The sequence below is a fragment of the Phascolarctos cinereus genome, unplaced genomic scaffold (assembly GCF_003287225.1).
Source record: "Phascolarctos cinereus isolate Bilbo 61053 unplaced genomic scaffold, phaCin_HiC Scaffold_4;HRSCAF=312, whole genome shotgun sequence".
Taxonomy (NCBI): domain Eukaryota; kingdom Metazoa; phylum Chordata; class Mammalia; order Diprotodontia; family Phascolarctidae; genus Phascolarctos; species Phascolarctos cinereus.
In genome coordinates, this window is record NW_027555847.1 from 555,434,585 (window position 1) to 555,449,744 (window position 15,160).

Genomic DNA, 15,160 nt, shown 5'->3' on the forward strand with positions numbered 1-15,160 from the left:
CTTGAGAGCTGACTGTTCACATCCTTAGACCATTTGCCAAATGGGGAATATCTTTTATTCTTATAAATTTGAAACAATTCTCTATATTTCTTGGAAATGAGACCTTTATTGCAGTATTTTCCCCAGTTGTTTCCCTCTTAATTAGAGCTTTGTGTGACTTGGTTGTACAAAAACCTTTTAATTTTATATAATCAAAATTATCCATTTTATCTCCTGTGATCCTCTCTATCCTTTATTTGGTCATGAACTTTTTTTTTCTATCCATATCGTCTACTAGAAGTTGTTCCCAACTCTTCCCTCCCTTAAGTATTTCCTATTTGTCGTATATATTGCTTGTTTATGTATATTTGTTAGCTTATTATTTCCTCCATTAGATCATGAGACTTTTGAGGGCAGAGATTGTTTTTTGCCTCTTTTTGTATCCCTAGTACTTAGCACATAGTAAGCATTTAATATTCATTAATTTTCTCACTGAGTGATGGATACTAATGAAATCATAGGTTATTGAAGCAACTGTTTTTATCAAAGGTGCACTCATAGCAGATATACATATTGTTGCTGTCTCCCTACACTCCGAAACCCCTCTTTCACAACTCTATCCTACTTCTATTATGTAGCTAGGTGGCCCAGTGGATAGAGCACTGGTCTTGGAGTCAGGAAAGCCTAGGTTCAAATCCTGTCTCAGAAACTAACTATATAACTCTTGGCAAGTCACTTAGCTTCTCTCTGCCTCAGTTGTATCATCTGTAAAATGGGGATAGTAATAACACCTATCTCAGAGGGTTGTTGTGAGGCTCAAATGAGATTACATATAACAAGCCCTTTATTGGGTGTCTCAGGATTTTGTGATACCTTTTATAAATGCTAGCTATTATTAACAACATCAGGAGCTTGTTATCCCATGGCTCAAACCACCATGGTATATAGCCTGTAGTATAGTCTTACCACTAGATTGCCTCTGTTTCTGTCTCTTTAATCCTCATCCTAAAACTCAACACCTTCCTCTTCACGATTATGAATTTCCACAAGGTAAATAACTTACTGCTGGACAATGCTACCCTACCTTCCTTACTCCTTCAGCTCTTCTTCTTGAACAAGGAATACCCTTCCATTGTTTTATTCTAGCTATTGATGTTATCTTAACAAATCTCAGTGATGACCATGAAGTCGTGTTTGTGGGTCCCAAGTTAAACATTTCTAGTTCACTTATTAGTTTGGGTCCATCGTTTGGTTTATAGATATCAGAAACATTATAATTTTTTCTCCTTTCCAATAATTATCCCCAGGAGATCACTGAACACCTCTACTGCTATTCTTCCTATCAGCATTTCTGTGTGGACATTTCTATAACTTTTCTTGTACATGTATTTCACATTGTTCAAAAGTAGTGTTTTTTCTTTGTAGTAAGAAATGTTTTCACTTCTGTATGTAAAAGAACATTGCTCATGTTTTCAGGGGATTGATTGTTAACTAATTGCTTAATCTTTTTGACAGGTCAAGAAGTAGTTTTCAAATGCCTTGGAGAAGGAATTCTTGAAAAAGCCTTTCAGGGATACAATGCTTGTATTTTTGCCTACGGGCAGACAGGTAAGAATTTTTATTTCATAATCAAGTATAGTAAGTATTTAATTTTCAACAGTGTGAAAAATACAGCATCATCAGTAAATGCTACAAATCAGAGGTTGATTTATTATTTTGTTGATTATAGCTAGATTTAAGAAAGTGATAGAGAAAATATTAATAATGAAGATTAAACTCCAGAGAGTTTCTGGACTTAAGTAAATGATGGAGAAAATGGCAGTAATGCAGATTAAACTTAAAAATACATCGTGAAATTTTTTTGGGGGGGGGTGTGGAGAGCCAGTTGTCAAACATTTACTGGCATACTCCTGATTAGAAGGGACCTCAAATGTCATCTTGCCCAATACCTTCATTTTACAAATGAAGAAATTGAGGTCCACAAAGTACTCTAGAAAGGTGAACTGTTATTATTTACTTAAGTGGATCTGTAATATCATTGATGTGGGCGTTCCTTCCAATGGTATAGATTGCAACCAATCCATATCTGATTCTGTGCTACTCTTATCCATACCCTTCCATAGGTCCTCCCACACGAGAGTTCATATAATGTATTGGAGGCCTTCCTCAAGCTCTTGACGTTGTATGAACACCCAGCTGAGCTTGTTTGATGTCCATGCTTATCCATTGCTCTGGCAACATGGCCATTCCACCTCATTTTCCAACCATATAGCTCTAGTGATAACTTTTATGCTGCTCTTCTGCAAAATTCCCCATTATTATTACTGACAAAAAATGTATTTTGTTCTACACATTTTGCCACTTATCCTTTTAATTCATTCATGCAGGTGGTTAAATATAATGAAGTCCTGATTATTTGTATACAAATTAACCATGTTGGGAATTATTCAATTACAATTTGGGAGCCATCCCTCTCTGCTTGGAGTGATGGTTGATGGTGAGGGCCTTATTGATTGTATATCCCTCCTTTGGAACAATATCTCTACTGGATGTTTCAAATTATTCTCCTAGTATGTATTATACAGATAACCAAGATCTTATTGCAAAGAAAAGCATTTTAAATAAACATTTTCCAAAACCATTTTATGATAATAGATCTATATCAGGAAAGAACTGAGGTCATTTAGTCCAACCGTCTCATTTTACAGAAGAGGAAACTGAGGCCCAGAGAAGTTGAGTGATTTTCTTAGGTCACAATGGTAATAAGTAATAGAATCAGGATTTGAACTCAGGTCTTATTACTCCAAGTTCCATACTCTTTCCATTGTACTATGATGCTTCCCTTGACTTATAATGGAAAGGAGACTGTATAGGAGGAGTCAGGAAGCTTAGATTCTAGTTTTGTCTCTACCATTAACTGTATGTTGGCCATGAGTATTTAATAGCTATTAAAATGTTTTATCTAAATAACTTTACATATCTGCATCTGTAAAATAGGGGTAATTATACATTCCCTTCCTATCTCACATAGTTATTTTAAAGATCCAGTGAGGGGCAGCTAGGTGGCACAGTGGATAGAGCACCAGCCCTGGAGTCAAAGATCTGAGTTCAAATCCAGCCTCAGACCAAACACTTGACACTTAACTAGCTGTGTGACCCTGGGCAAGTCACTTAACACCAATTGCCTAAAAATAAAAAAATTAAAAATTAAAAAAAAATTGATTAAAGCCAATGAAATAAGAGATGTCAAGTCAGCCATTTATTAAACACCAATTCAGTGCTGGGCTCTATGCTAAGCTTCTACATAAGCTACATACAAGATAAACTGCACACAATCACAAAAAGAAGGCCCTAGTCATAAGGGAATTGGGGAAGGCTTCTTTTGACCTGTTATATCTCTCTCTCTCTCTCTCCCTCTCCCCCTCTCCCCCTCTCCCCCTCTCCCCCTCTCTCCCTCTCCCCCTCTCTCCCTCTCTCCCTCTCTCCCTCTCTCCCCACTTGGGGTTAAGTGACTTCCCCAGAGTCACATAGCTAGTGAGTGTTATGTGTCTGAGGCCGGATTTCAACTCAGGTCCTCCTGAATTCAGGGCTGGTGCTCTATCCACTGTGCCACCTAGCTGCCCCTGGAAGGCTTCTTTTGGAAGATGGGATTTTAGCTAAGACCTGAAAGAAGCCAGGAAATGGAGAGGAGGAAGGAGAAAATTTCAGATGCAGAGAATCGCCAGTGAAAATGCAAAGAGTTGGAAGATACTTTTAAGTGCACATAGCACTTCTCCCTTCAAAAAAGATGTTTGATCAATGTCTGATTAATGTTTAGGAATAAAAATCCATGCTAATTAGGCTCAGATTCTAAGCCCTGAAAGAAACTGGCCAGACCCAAAGGGTTGTAATAGTCTGGGGGCAAATGATAGTTTTTAATAAAATTGAGAATGTAACCTTCTGTCATCTTTTAGACACCTGATTCATCATCTGATATTGAGTATGAAAGCAATTGATGAGAGAGCCAGTAAAATGTTTTGATGGTACTAAGAAGTTTCTGAATCTATCTTTAAGTCTGCATGCAAAATTTTAAATCTCTAATTTAAAGCTTTTTGTTATTCAGTCATTTTAGTTGTGTCCAACTCTTCATGACCCCATTTGGGGTTTTCTTGGCAAAGGTACTAGAGAGGTTTGCTATTTCCTTTTCCAGCTCATTTTACAGATGAGGAAACCGAGGCAAACAGAGTACCCAAGACCACACAGCTAGTTAAGTATCTGAGGCCAGATTTGAACTCAGGAAGATGAGTCTTCTTGACTCCGGGCCTGGTACTCTATCCACTGCCCCTGTTAGCTGCCCCAATTTAAAACTATAAGATATAAAATTCATGATAGTCAATAAACATTCATTTCATGATAGTCAGTAAACATTTGTTAAGTGTCAGAAATGGTGCTAAGCACCAGTGATATAAAAAAAGGCAAAATACAGTCCCTGCCTTCCAGGAGCTCATAGTTTGGGAGTGTAGAGTTCAGAGTTTTCTTTCATTCTCCAAATACATAGAGAATTATAAAGTACTCAAGTACTGTTCTAACAGGGGAATTACTTTATAGTTCATTGTTTGCTCTTCTGAAACGAAGCATGTTTTGCTTTTTTTGGTCTTCCTGTAAATCTCTTTTATAAAATAATCAGGAAACAATGTATTTTTTTCCTAAAAATTTCTTCTTATCCATTCTGTGATTTATAAAAATATTATAGCTGTTTTATAGCCTGTTAAATGGTACAAGTTTCTGTCCCTGGTTCCTTACATTCATCCTAATTATTTTTTTTCCCCAAAAGAAAAGTAGAAACCTGCTTCCCTAGAGTAGAGTGAATACTAGTTCACCAATTCACAAGCATTTGTGAAGCACCTAGCCTCTACGTGCTCAGCACTGGGGGTATACAGAAGACAGAAATGAAATGGCCTTTGCCTCAAGGTTATATTCTATCAAAGAAAACAGCATGTTCTCTCATAAATATGTTCAGAGTATATACAAAGTAACCTAAGGCAATTTGGGGAAGGGGCAAACAGGAGTCAATAGCAGATAAGGGAAATAGGAAAGGTCTCACGTAGAATGTGGTTTTTGAGGTGAGTTTTGAAGGAGACTACTAGCGTATGCAAAAGTGTGGAGATGGGCAATGAATTGTCAGCCAGTTTGCATGGAGAAGAGTAATCAAATATACTTATCATCCACATTGGGTTTTCTGAGGAATGTGCCATTTTGTTCCTTAAAAATGAAAATCATATATTAAATACCCACACTCACACATATAGAACATATGAGTATATTTAGAATATTCATATTTTTCATTTTTTCCCTTCTCCATCTTTACCTCTCTCCGATTGCTTTTCTCTAGGTTCAGGAAAATCCTTCTCAATGATGGGCAATGCTGAGCAGCTGGGCTTAATTCCACGGCTTTGTTGTGCTTTATTTCAAAGAATCTCTTTGGAGCAAAATGAATCACAGATCTTTAAAGTTGAAGTGTCATACATGGAAATCTATAATGAGAAAGTTCGGGATCTTTTAGACCCCAAAGGGTAAGTCAGTGGTTGAAATTAGACATTTTAAAGTCCTGTGATGGAGATAATATATTAAAATAATCTTGATGTTTAAAAAGAAGCTTCAAGATAGTTTAAGCTATATATTACAACTCTGGTTCCTGCTAATTTGAATTTGATACTATCTGATTATAACTGTTTCTTGTGTCTGCCATGTATCAACCTCCAGGACATTCTCTTATCATTGTCAATGACTTGAGCCCATAGCTTACAATCGTCTTTCTCTCTGATCCCTGCCATCCTCCTTGTCTATTCCAGTATTCATTTTTACAGCCCTTCTGACAGTCTGGTCTCATAATTCCTTAACTCATCTGACTTCTGCATGTACTCTGACACTTAGTAGGGTGGTCACTTATTCAACACCTCCCAGCCACACATAAATATTCATTGTTTCCTGACCAGTTTCTGCCTCTTATCTCCCCTATGTATCTCTCATGCCTGAAAACAAAACAAAACTCCCTATCTTCCTCTTTTGAAGTCTTTCCTTTTCTTAAAGGTCCATTTCAGGTGCCTACCTCCTTAATGAAGCCTTTCTTGATTTCTATTAACTAGATGGTGATTCCTCCGTTTATCTCTTATCCCATTTTATTTGAACTCTCTAAAGCACTTAGCATATTCCAACTTGTAATAAAGTCATTTGTGTACATGTCTTAATTCCCCTGCTATAGGGTAAACTGAAGAACTGTGTCATGTTTCATCATTGCATCTCTGAATGTAGTAAAGTGCCTTTTACTCATAAAGTTTTGAATGAGTGTTTATTCAGCTAATTTATTGAGATATCATAGGCTGCTCAAAACTCATCAGTGTCTAGTAGGTTTACATTAGATTGTTTATATGCCACTTGCTAAGAATTTTAATGTCCTAAGTGTTACAATGACCATTACTTTTTCTTGAAATTGACTATAATCAAAGAACTTTTTTCTTGGAGAGTCATCTGAAAGGGAACTCTGGACCTTGCATTAAAATAGAAAATAGTTCTGCAACTGAGGTGATCAATAGAGAAATTGAACTTGCATAATCTAGGCAGTTCTCTTAATATATTGTGAACAGATTCTTTTTATGTTAGAAATAAACCATATTTCTTTACCATCATTTACTTTTAACAGTGAAGATTGCGTTATGCTAGCCATAAAAATAAAAACTCTTGGATATTGGTGATATTTAATCACCGTCATGGATAACAGTGAAATTGAGCAGCCGCTGGAAAAACTTAGACTTACTTTTCTAAGTTCTGTGGATCTATACCAAAAAGATTCCCTGCTGCATAAATCTAGACTGAAAATTGAATATGCTTGCTATAAGACAATTCTCTGTAAGATGAGTATAACTCTTCTTCTTTGTGAAAATATGAGAAATGACATAACATCTCATTGAAACTTAAAATTGTTTAATTTTCAAGTTATTCTCACATGCTCAAAAATGGTTTATAGATTTGAAAGGTGATAAAGAGTAGATGCTGTGAAAAAGAACACAATATAGCCAATAGGATTCTACCCTTTGCTTTACGTCTTAACTATTGACTTGCTGTTGAAAAGGCCCAATAAATCAGCCTTACCTGGTCAATCCTCATTGGAACTAATTTTGTATTTGGTTATATACCACCTTTCTGTATTGTACCAAAGTATTGTTTCATCATATGCCCAATGCCTGTTTAACCCATGTGAATTCACCTGGCTGACCCAGAGTGATAGCTACCCCTTGGCCAGTAGCCTGTGAGGACTGAGATTGGGTTTAACCCCTTGCTCAGCATTTTGTATTCCTCAGTTTAGCAACTGGATTGTAAGGGAAGAATTCCCCCTTTAAGTTAGGTTCTCTTCAAATAATAAAATAATGACATTTTGAGTCAATTTTTTAAAAAGCAGTGAAGGTACTAATGAAGACTAAAAAGACATTAAACTTACATCTGGAAGATAAGAGTCGTGAACATCTGGATAGAGCACTGGCCCTGAAGTCAGGAGTACCTGAGTTCAAAATCCGGCCTCAGACCAAACACTTGACACTTACTAGCTGTGTGACCCTGAGCAAGTCACTTAACCCCAACTGCCTAAAAAAAAAAATTGTGAACATGTGTCATCACTGTCATCACATTTTAAGAAAAAGTTTTGTACCTCTATTTGCTGCTTAGAGCTAACATTCAAAGAAGGTTAGGCTCCTAATGAGAAGGAATTAAAAGCCAGCAAAATGAAGGGATTTTCAAGGGTAATTTTGATTGTTAATAATTTCACCTTTCAACCTGATTGTAGAACCTCATTCCTTTGTTAGGTTCTACTCCATTATAGCTAATTTCTCACCACACGTTCAGTTAGGTGGATAAGGTTATCTATGATTTCATCAGTCTAAGTGCTTCTTTGAAGGCATTCATGGACACTTTTCATTGGTTTAATGACATAGTCACCAAAAGAATTTATTATCTGGTGATCAACCTTATCTCTGATGATGAACTTCTTTGGATTTAGCTAGGTTGGCCCTCAGATGACAAGTATACAGTCTGTTTATTGGCAAGGTTGCACACAGACCTTTCCCAGATTAATAGGAACTGCCAGAGCTCTCTTCACTGTGATGAGGCATCAAAGAAAGACTTTATAAGTAAGCTAATATAATCTCATAAGAAATAAATTTATCTTGCAATCATTTTTGCCTGTTCTGCCTCTCCCAAGCCTCTGTGGTACTAATGACCTCCATTAGTTATAAGATAGAAAAATAAAGGATTCTAGATATCCAACTTGAGTGGCCTGATAGTGGTAATAAGTATTTAGTGGGATGCCTTGCACAAACTCAGTAAATATTTGCTATTTTGATTTGTGATAAAGAACCTAGTGATAAGAATCTATGGGTTCAGTCTTCTCAGTATGTGAAATAAAGGAATTGGAGGAGGCAGTTGCCAGTACCAGGGTGTAAGGAAGTCTGAAGCCCACAAAGTCTCCACAAATATGCTATAAGTATCTGACCCTTTTTGAGAAACCTTCACTGGGCCAAAGGCCCCGTGATGATGGATTTTAGCTACTTATGTCCTTACCTAATTTTCATTGCTGATCTGTGGGGAGAAGGAACTCGAGGACCTGCTTTAATGTGGACATACCACAAAGTAGTGGAAAGATTACTGTATGTGGGGTCAGAAGACCTGGGTTCTACATCTGTAAGATGATGACTTCCAAATTAGTGTCTTTAACTCAGGACTTGTGCTCTAGTCCTAAATTTCCAGATGCCTGCAGGATATGGCTAGTTGAATATCCCATCATTACCTTGAATTCAGTGTAACTAAAACTTATCATTCCGCCCCACCCCTTGAAAAAAGCCATTTAGTCATTTAGTAGTCCCTTCACTTCTCTGCATCTCAATTTGTTTTCTCATCTGCAAAATGAAGGGATGTGCTGAGATGACCTCCAAGGTCCAGCTTTCAAATTCGGAGATTCTACTTAGTCAAATTATCTTTTTATGCATCTGTTGCCACTGAGCACTAAGCACATTGAGTTCTATCTGGTCATTTTTCTTAGTTCCCTTTCTGTTATCTTGTCCATATTTGGTATTTTGAATTTTTTAGTGTTCTTTCAATGAAGCAAATTAGTATGTCAAATATTTCAGCAACACTGTTTTTTTGCTTTGGTAAGGGAAATGTATTTTTAAAGCAAAAATAGAGGTAAAGATTTGAAAATATTCTTGATTTAGAATGCTATTTTAGTAAGCCAAAATAAAATATATTGTGTCAGTTCTTTAGAATATATTATGTTGATTCTTTTTTTATAATTAACTTTTTTTGTAACTAACTTTTTAATAATTAACTTTTCTAATTTTTTGTAACTACCACTCTAATTTGGGGATGCTTTAAGAAAGAAGCAGTAGTGAAGTTTGCAAGTGCAAAATGCTATCTCTTCTTTTTTTTTTCCATCCTGAAGGAGCAGGCAGTCCCTTAAAGTCCGAGAGCATAAAGTCTTGGGGCCCTATGTAGATGGCCTATCTCAGCTGGCTGTTACTAGCTTTGAGGTAAGTATAAGCATTTATAAGAAACTACCAGTGTTGGCAAGGAGGGCAACTCGATCAGAGAATATTGGCTACTAGTGCTACTGCAGCTCATGTGCAGAATATTGACTCCAGTTCAACACACAGTTCATTCTGCAAATACGCAATATATTGCCTACCAATTATGCAAATTTCATGATAAGATAGAAGTTTCAATGTTTTGCAGTTGCTGAACACTTAAGATATCATTTATTACTCTATTAAACTGCTTTCTCTAAGCTTATTAATGACTTCCTACTAGACAAATCAAGTAGTCTTTTCTCAAAATTCATTCTCCATGGTTTCCCTACTGTGTTTGATACTATGAATAATCCACTCTTTCGTTCCTGAAATTGTCTCTTCCATTGGCTTCCCTATCATATTATCGTGGTTCTTTGTCCATACCCACTTCTTCTCTATCCCTCTTTCATTGCCTTCTTCGTCTCACCCTTCATTTTCAATGTCCCCAGAGGTCTAATCTTTGATGCTTTGTTCTCATCCTTCTATATTCATCTTAATGTTCATCCATTGCCATAACTTTAACTAGCATCTGTAGGATGATGCCTTCCAAATTAGTGTCTTTAACTTAGGACTTGTGCTCTAGTCCTGTATTTCCAGATGCCTGCAGGATATGACTACTTGCATATCCCATCGTTGCCTTGAATTCAGTATAACTAAAGCTTATCATTCCATCCCCACCCCTTGAAAAAAACCAACCAACCAACCAACACCTGGGTTTCCTTTCCAGAACCATTTTTGTCAGTGATATCACCATTCTCCTTTAGACACCAATACTTGTTCCCTTCTTCCTTCTCAGCATCAGTGGAATAATGTCACTTCTTTCAAAATATGTCCTTTTCTGCCTGAAATGTCACAGTAGGCTTCTGATTGTTCTCTGCTTCCAATATTTTTCTGCTTCTAGTTTGACGTGGACTGCTATCACATTAGTCTCTTAAAGCACTACTTTCATCATATCAGTCTCTTTCAGAGCTCACAGTGGCAGCATAGTATAGTAGTAAGAACCTTAGACAGAGAGTTGGGAGAGACCTGGGTTCAAATCTTGCCTGTAGCACTTACCGGCTGTGTGACCCTGGGCAAATCATTCACCTCCCTGATTTGGGGTTTTGTGTGTGTGTGTGTGTGTGTGTGTGTGTGTGTGTGTGTGTGTGTGTGTGTGAAATGAGGATAATAATGCAACAGTGCCCATGGCCATTTTCTGCCCTGATGCTGCTGCTGCTCCTGCTGCTCCATCTTTCACACTAGACTACAGACAGTCCTTAAAAGATAAGCCACTCACATATATACTCCTAGGGACCATGTATCCTAATTTTCGCCATGTCCATTTTCACCCTAGTTCTACATAAATGGGAAAGTTAAGAATTAGAAAATATCTGTTTTTCACCAGGAAGATTGAATAATTAATTCTGCATCTTTCTAACAAGATTCACTAGATAATTATTTATTGGGAGTATTACAATAAAATCAGAAATGAACAATCTGAATCCCTAAGAAATGAGTTTTTTGTTTGTTTCTTAGCATATAGACCCAATAGGATCTGATACAACATTGTCTTTTAATTTCTATAAAGAAAAGTGAATGAACATATCAGAAGTAAAGCCATATTAACTATAAATTCTGAAAAGATAATTTAAGAGGAAGCACAGTCACCATGATATCTACTTTGAAAATTTATTCAAACATTAAAGGAACTTTTAAGTGGCCACTATATTTAAGGTATTGACCTTCTTGCTGAAGTATGCAATTTTCCCACTCTAGAAAATTCTCAGAAGTCCAAAATATTTTTTAAAAAATAACTCTACATATTTTACTTTATAAGAAAGAAAAGTATTTTGTCCTTTTTAATAGCTAGGTCTCTTCTATAACACTTCTACAAAATAAGGCCTTTAACATTTTAAGTTTCATTTAATATGTTAATTGGCCTGCATTTTTAAATTATGGATGTACCTCATGTGAGAAGGAAAGTGCATTCTTTAAAAATCAGGGGTTAATTGAATATGTCTAGTTCTAATCTAAGTTTAAGTGAAATTGTACTTGCTATTTAAAAGAACACTAGAATGAATCTGTTTTTTAAAATAATCACTCTCTAACTTACCTTCAAAAGTTGGATTTTCATCTAACTACTCTTAAAGCAATACATACCTGTATTCTACTTTTGTCAATTTCTTTGACACTTCTTGACAGACTAAAACTTACCTGGTGAAACTCAGAGATTGTTAGAGCTGGATGAAAACTTGGAAATTATCTCATCCAACTTACCCAACTTGCCCAGAACCATATAGATGCCACCTGGCTGGGAATAGACTTGAACCCAGGGCTCTTTGCTCTAAGTCCACTGCTTGCTCTGTCTTACCATGTTGCTTCCTAAATTCATCTCTTATCAATGAATTAAGACATTATTTTCTACTAACTCTCCAGAAAAAGAAAAACATTTGATAAAGTGGATGGATCTTTCTCCTTTCATTTTCATCCCTGTTTTGATACAACTCAACACAGTTTCAGAGAACGCATTAGCTGAATCAGCAACATAGGGATAAAGATTGAATATAATTATCTTTGGGAGTGAAACATTGTCTCAGAGTGAGGTAATCACTTTAGCCAATTAAATGATTATAGCACTAGGCTAGTGATGCCCAGATCAGAAGCACAATCCATTCATCACCTTCTGTAATTAATCTTCTTAAATGAATGTATGTTGGGCTGATACAAAGACACTAAAACTGAGCACATTGAGAAGCAGCTCTAAACAGAAATGGAGCCCCAGTGCTTAGAATGATGGACTTTAGGAATTCGTTGTTAATTGCATCCTGGAACATATTCAGAGAAACTTGAAAAACATAAGCATGTAATTGATAAGAAAAGAACTGATGAGAAAGGTATATTCTGAACATGAAAATTTTGAAAAAATTTTGCGCAGTGAAGAGAATCAAACAAGATGGGGATAAAAGTTGAACCATGTTTTGACTAGAGCTGAGGAAAGGGAGTACTTCTAGAAAGGAGATATGTTAATGGTATGGCAGAAGGAATATTGATGTTCAGGCTTATAGTATTCTCTTTTCTTTAGGACCCTTTCTTTGTGTTTCTGCCCTAGGATATTGAGTCATTGATGTCTGAGGGAAACAAATCTCGAACAGTGGCGGCAACTAACATGAATGAAGAAAGCAGTCGCTCCCATGCTGTCTTCAACATTATAGTCACACAAACATTGTATGACTTGCAATCTGGTGTAAGTGGGAGTAATGAATCTGCAGAGACAATGGGATGCTGTATGAGTGAAATAACTCATAGCATGGTCAGGGGCTGGGGATTCATATTGCATGTCTTCCTCTGACTTTGATGCATGACTTTGTTAAGACAGTTGACCTCATATTGCCCTTATTTAACCCAAGGTTTTAAAATCAAGACCAGCAAAAAGCCTGAAGGGCTCAGTCCCTTGGAGGGCATGGCAATAATGTTATATAACTAGCAGATGGAATGGAATGGGAATCACTTCTGCGATAGGCCCTAGATGTTTGTCATACAAAGAATTAAGGAAATCTATGGGAAAACTACAAAATGTAGCCCAAATTGTCATTTTTCTAAAGAAAGAGCATATTTACTTTACTTTTCAAGAGGCCTCATAATATACAACCAAGAACATCCCACTGGCAGTAACCCTCAGGTTTCCAAGTAAAGGTTTGCTTTTTTATTTTATGATAGGACATAAGAAAAACATTTCCGGATAGGTTTCTCAATCTTCTTCCCCAATTTGAATTGTTGTGGGGCAGGGATTTTTATTACATATACAAATCCCTCAGATTTTCTTGTGGGTACCCTGGAAAATTAAGGGCATGATGAAATGACCTATTTTTGCACCAGTCTAAAATCTGATTCTGTTGTTAATTCCTTCCCCAAATACCCAATGTATAGATTTAAAGGCTGGCTTCTTTGGGAATATTTTTTTTTCCTTTTGAGTAGGGGCAGAGGCACAGCTTTCTTTTTTAATCTGGCACAGGCATAGGTGCTACCGAGTTGTTATTTTCAGTGTGCTTTTTTGCATTGACATTTATTGCCTGCTTCCTGTTTCCATCAACTAGAATTCGGGAGAGAAAGTCAGTAAGGTCAGCCTGGTAGACTTGGCTGGAAGTGAAAGAGTGTCTAAAACAGGAGCCGCTGGGGAGCGTCTGAAAGAAGGCAGCAACATAAACAAGTAAGAGAGCTGTTGCAAGAACACCTTTCATGAGTCCAGACTCCCAGCTGAGTATGATGTTTTGCTGCCAGTATGCCTTGGGGCCCTTCTTGTCAAGGGTTGGATGGTTCTAATGTGGCTTATCCCAAAGACTGTATAACCTTGGTTAGCAGCTTGACTGGTAGAAAAAAAAACAAAAACAAAACACTATGTCTACCTTGGGGATATACATGAAGGCTTCCCTGGGGCTGGAGACAGTGGTTGAGAGAGGGAGAAAAAAAGAAAAATGTGTGATAACTTTTTAGAAGTATATATTTACGTGTGCATTACTTTACACAATAGAGCTATTCCTGAGAAGTTGTGTGTAAAACGGAATCATGTTTTAAATGCAGTAGAGGAGCTTACTCTTAATAAAAAGAAAAAAGAATCCATTTATTAAGTACTTACTGTATACTAGACATTGAGTTGGGTGTTAGGGTTGCAAAAACAAAAGTGAAACAGAATCTAAGTTGTCTTATTATGGGATTTGTTTGAACATGCATATATACAATTTTCTAGAAAGTTATCTGCTATTTGGTACCTGTGTGATCTTTGGGCAATTTCTAGGGCTGAGAGAATCAGGGACTTGCTTGTAAATTATATATTTGTAGAGGTTTCTCAGATCTCAAAAGCACTAACTTCCTTAGTTCCTTATATTACCGGTACAAATGTTCCAAAGTAAAGTCAGTATTTAAAGATTTATGTTGGGCACATTGTGATTTTAATTAGCAGTGATTTGTAAACAGAAGAGAGATATTCTGTCACTGACAGGTCTGCACGGCCTTTTTCAGAGGGAAAGATAGGTTCTTTGGGGGAGTTCATCTAACAGACATAACAAAGGATTTTTTCCCTCTTGTTTCATGACAAGACATTAAAAAACTCCAGTTGGCCGAATAGCACTGTTCTATTATGAGCAGAAAAGTAGAAAGGCAGAAGGTGAGGGGGAATTAAAGGAGCCAAGATTGCTGCCTTTCGCTAGGCTTGGGCTCTTCTAAAGATTTTGCCTTCAGACTCAGTGCTTCATGTGACCTTTCCAGCCTTGTCTCCTACCACTCCCCTCCATTCCTTGTGCTTTATACGCCAGCCTAACTTGTCCCCTTGTGGTCCCCGACCCTTTCCTCTACCATTCACGCTGTTTACTCTTCCTGGAATGTCTTTCTCTCTGCCCGTTTTTGCCCTGCTGAATTACCATCCATTTTCCAAAGCCTAACTCAAATGCTACATAACCCTAGAAGCTTTTGTTGTCCCCACACTCCTGACTGTTAGCTACCTTTTCTCTTTTGTACCTCACAGAGTACTTGGCCTGCACTTTTATGAACTTGCCTTGTATTCTTTTATGTTATCCCCTTATCTAGCTGTAAATACCTTGAGGCAGCTAGGTGGCCCA

General features: G+C 37.0%; 1 protein-coding gene across 4 annotated transcripts in view; it reads left to right on the top strand.

Annotated features, from left to right (window-relative positions):
- The window catches only part of KIF13A (kinesin family member 13A), a 245,689-nt gene that overhangs the window by 132,530 nt on the left and 97,999 nt on the right, over positions 1-15,160 (top strand). For all 4 annotated transcript variants that reach the window (XM_020986811.2, XM_020986812.2, XM_020986813.2 and 1 more), the window contains exons 5-9: positions 1,495-1,587; positions 5,351-5,531; positions 9,446-9,533; positions 12,658-12,792; positions 13,643-13,755. In XM_020986811.2, coding sequence (XP_020842470.1) covers positions 1,495-1,587; positions 5,351-5,531; positions 9,446-9,533; positions 12,658-12,792; positions 13,643-13,755 — 610 coding nt within the window. The remainder of the gene's footprint in view (positions 1-1,494; positions 1,588-5,350; positions 5,532-9,445; positions 9,534-12,657; positions 12,793-13,642; positions 13,756-15,160) is intronic.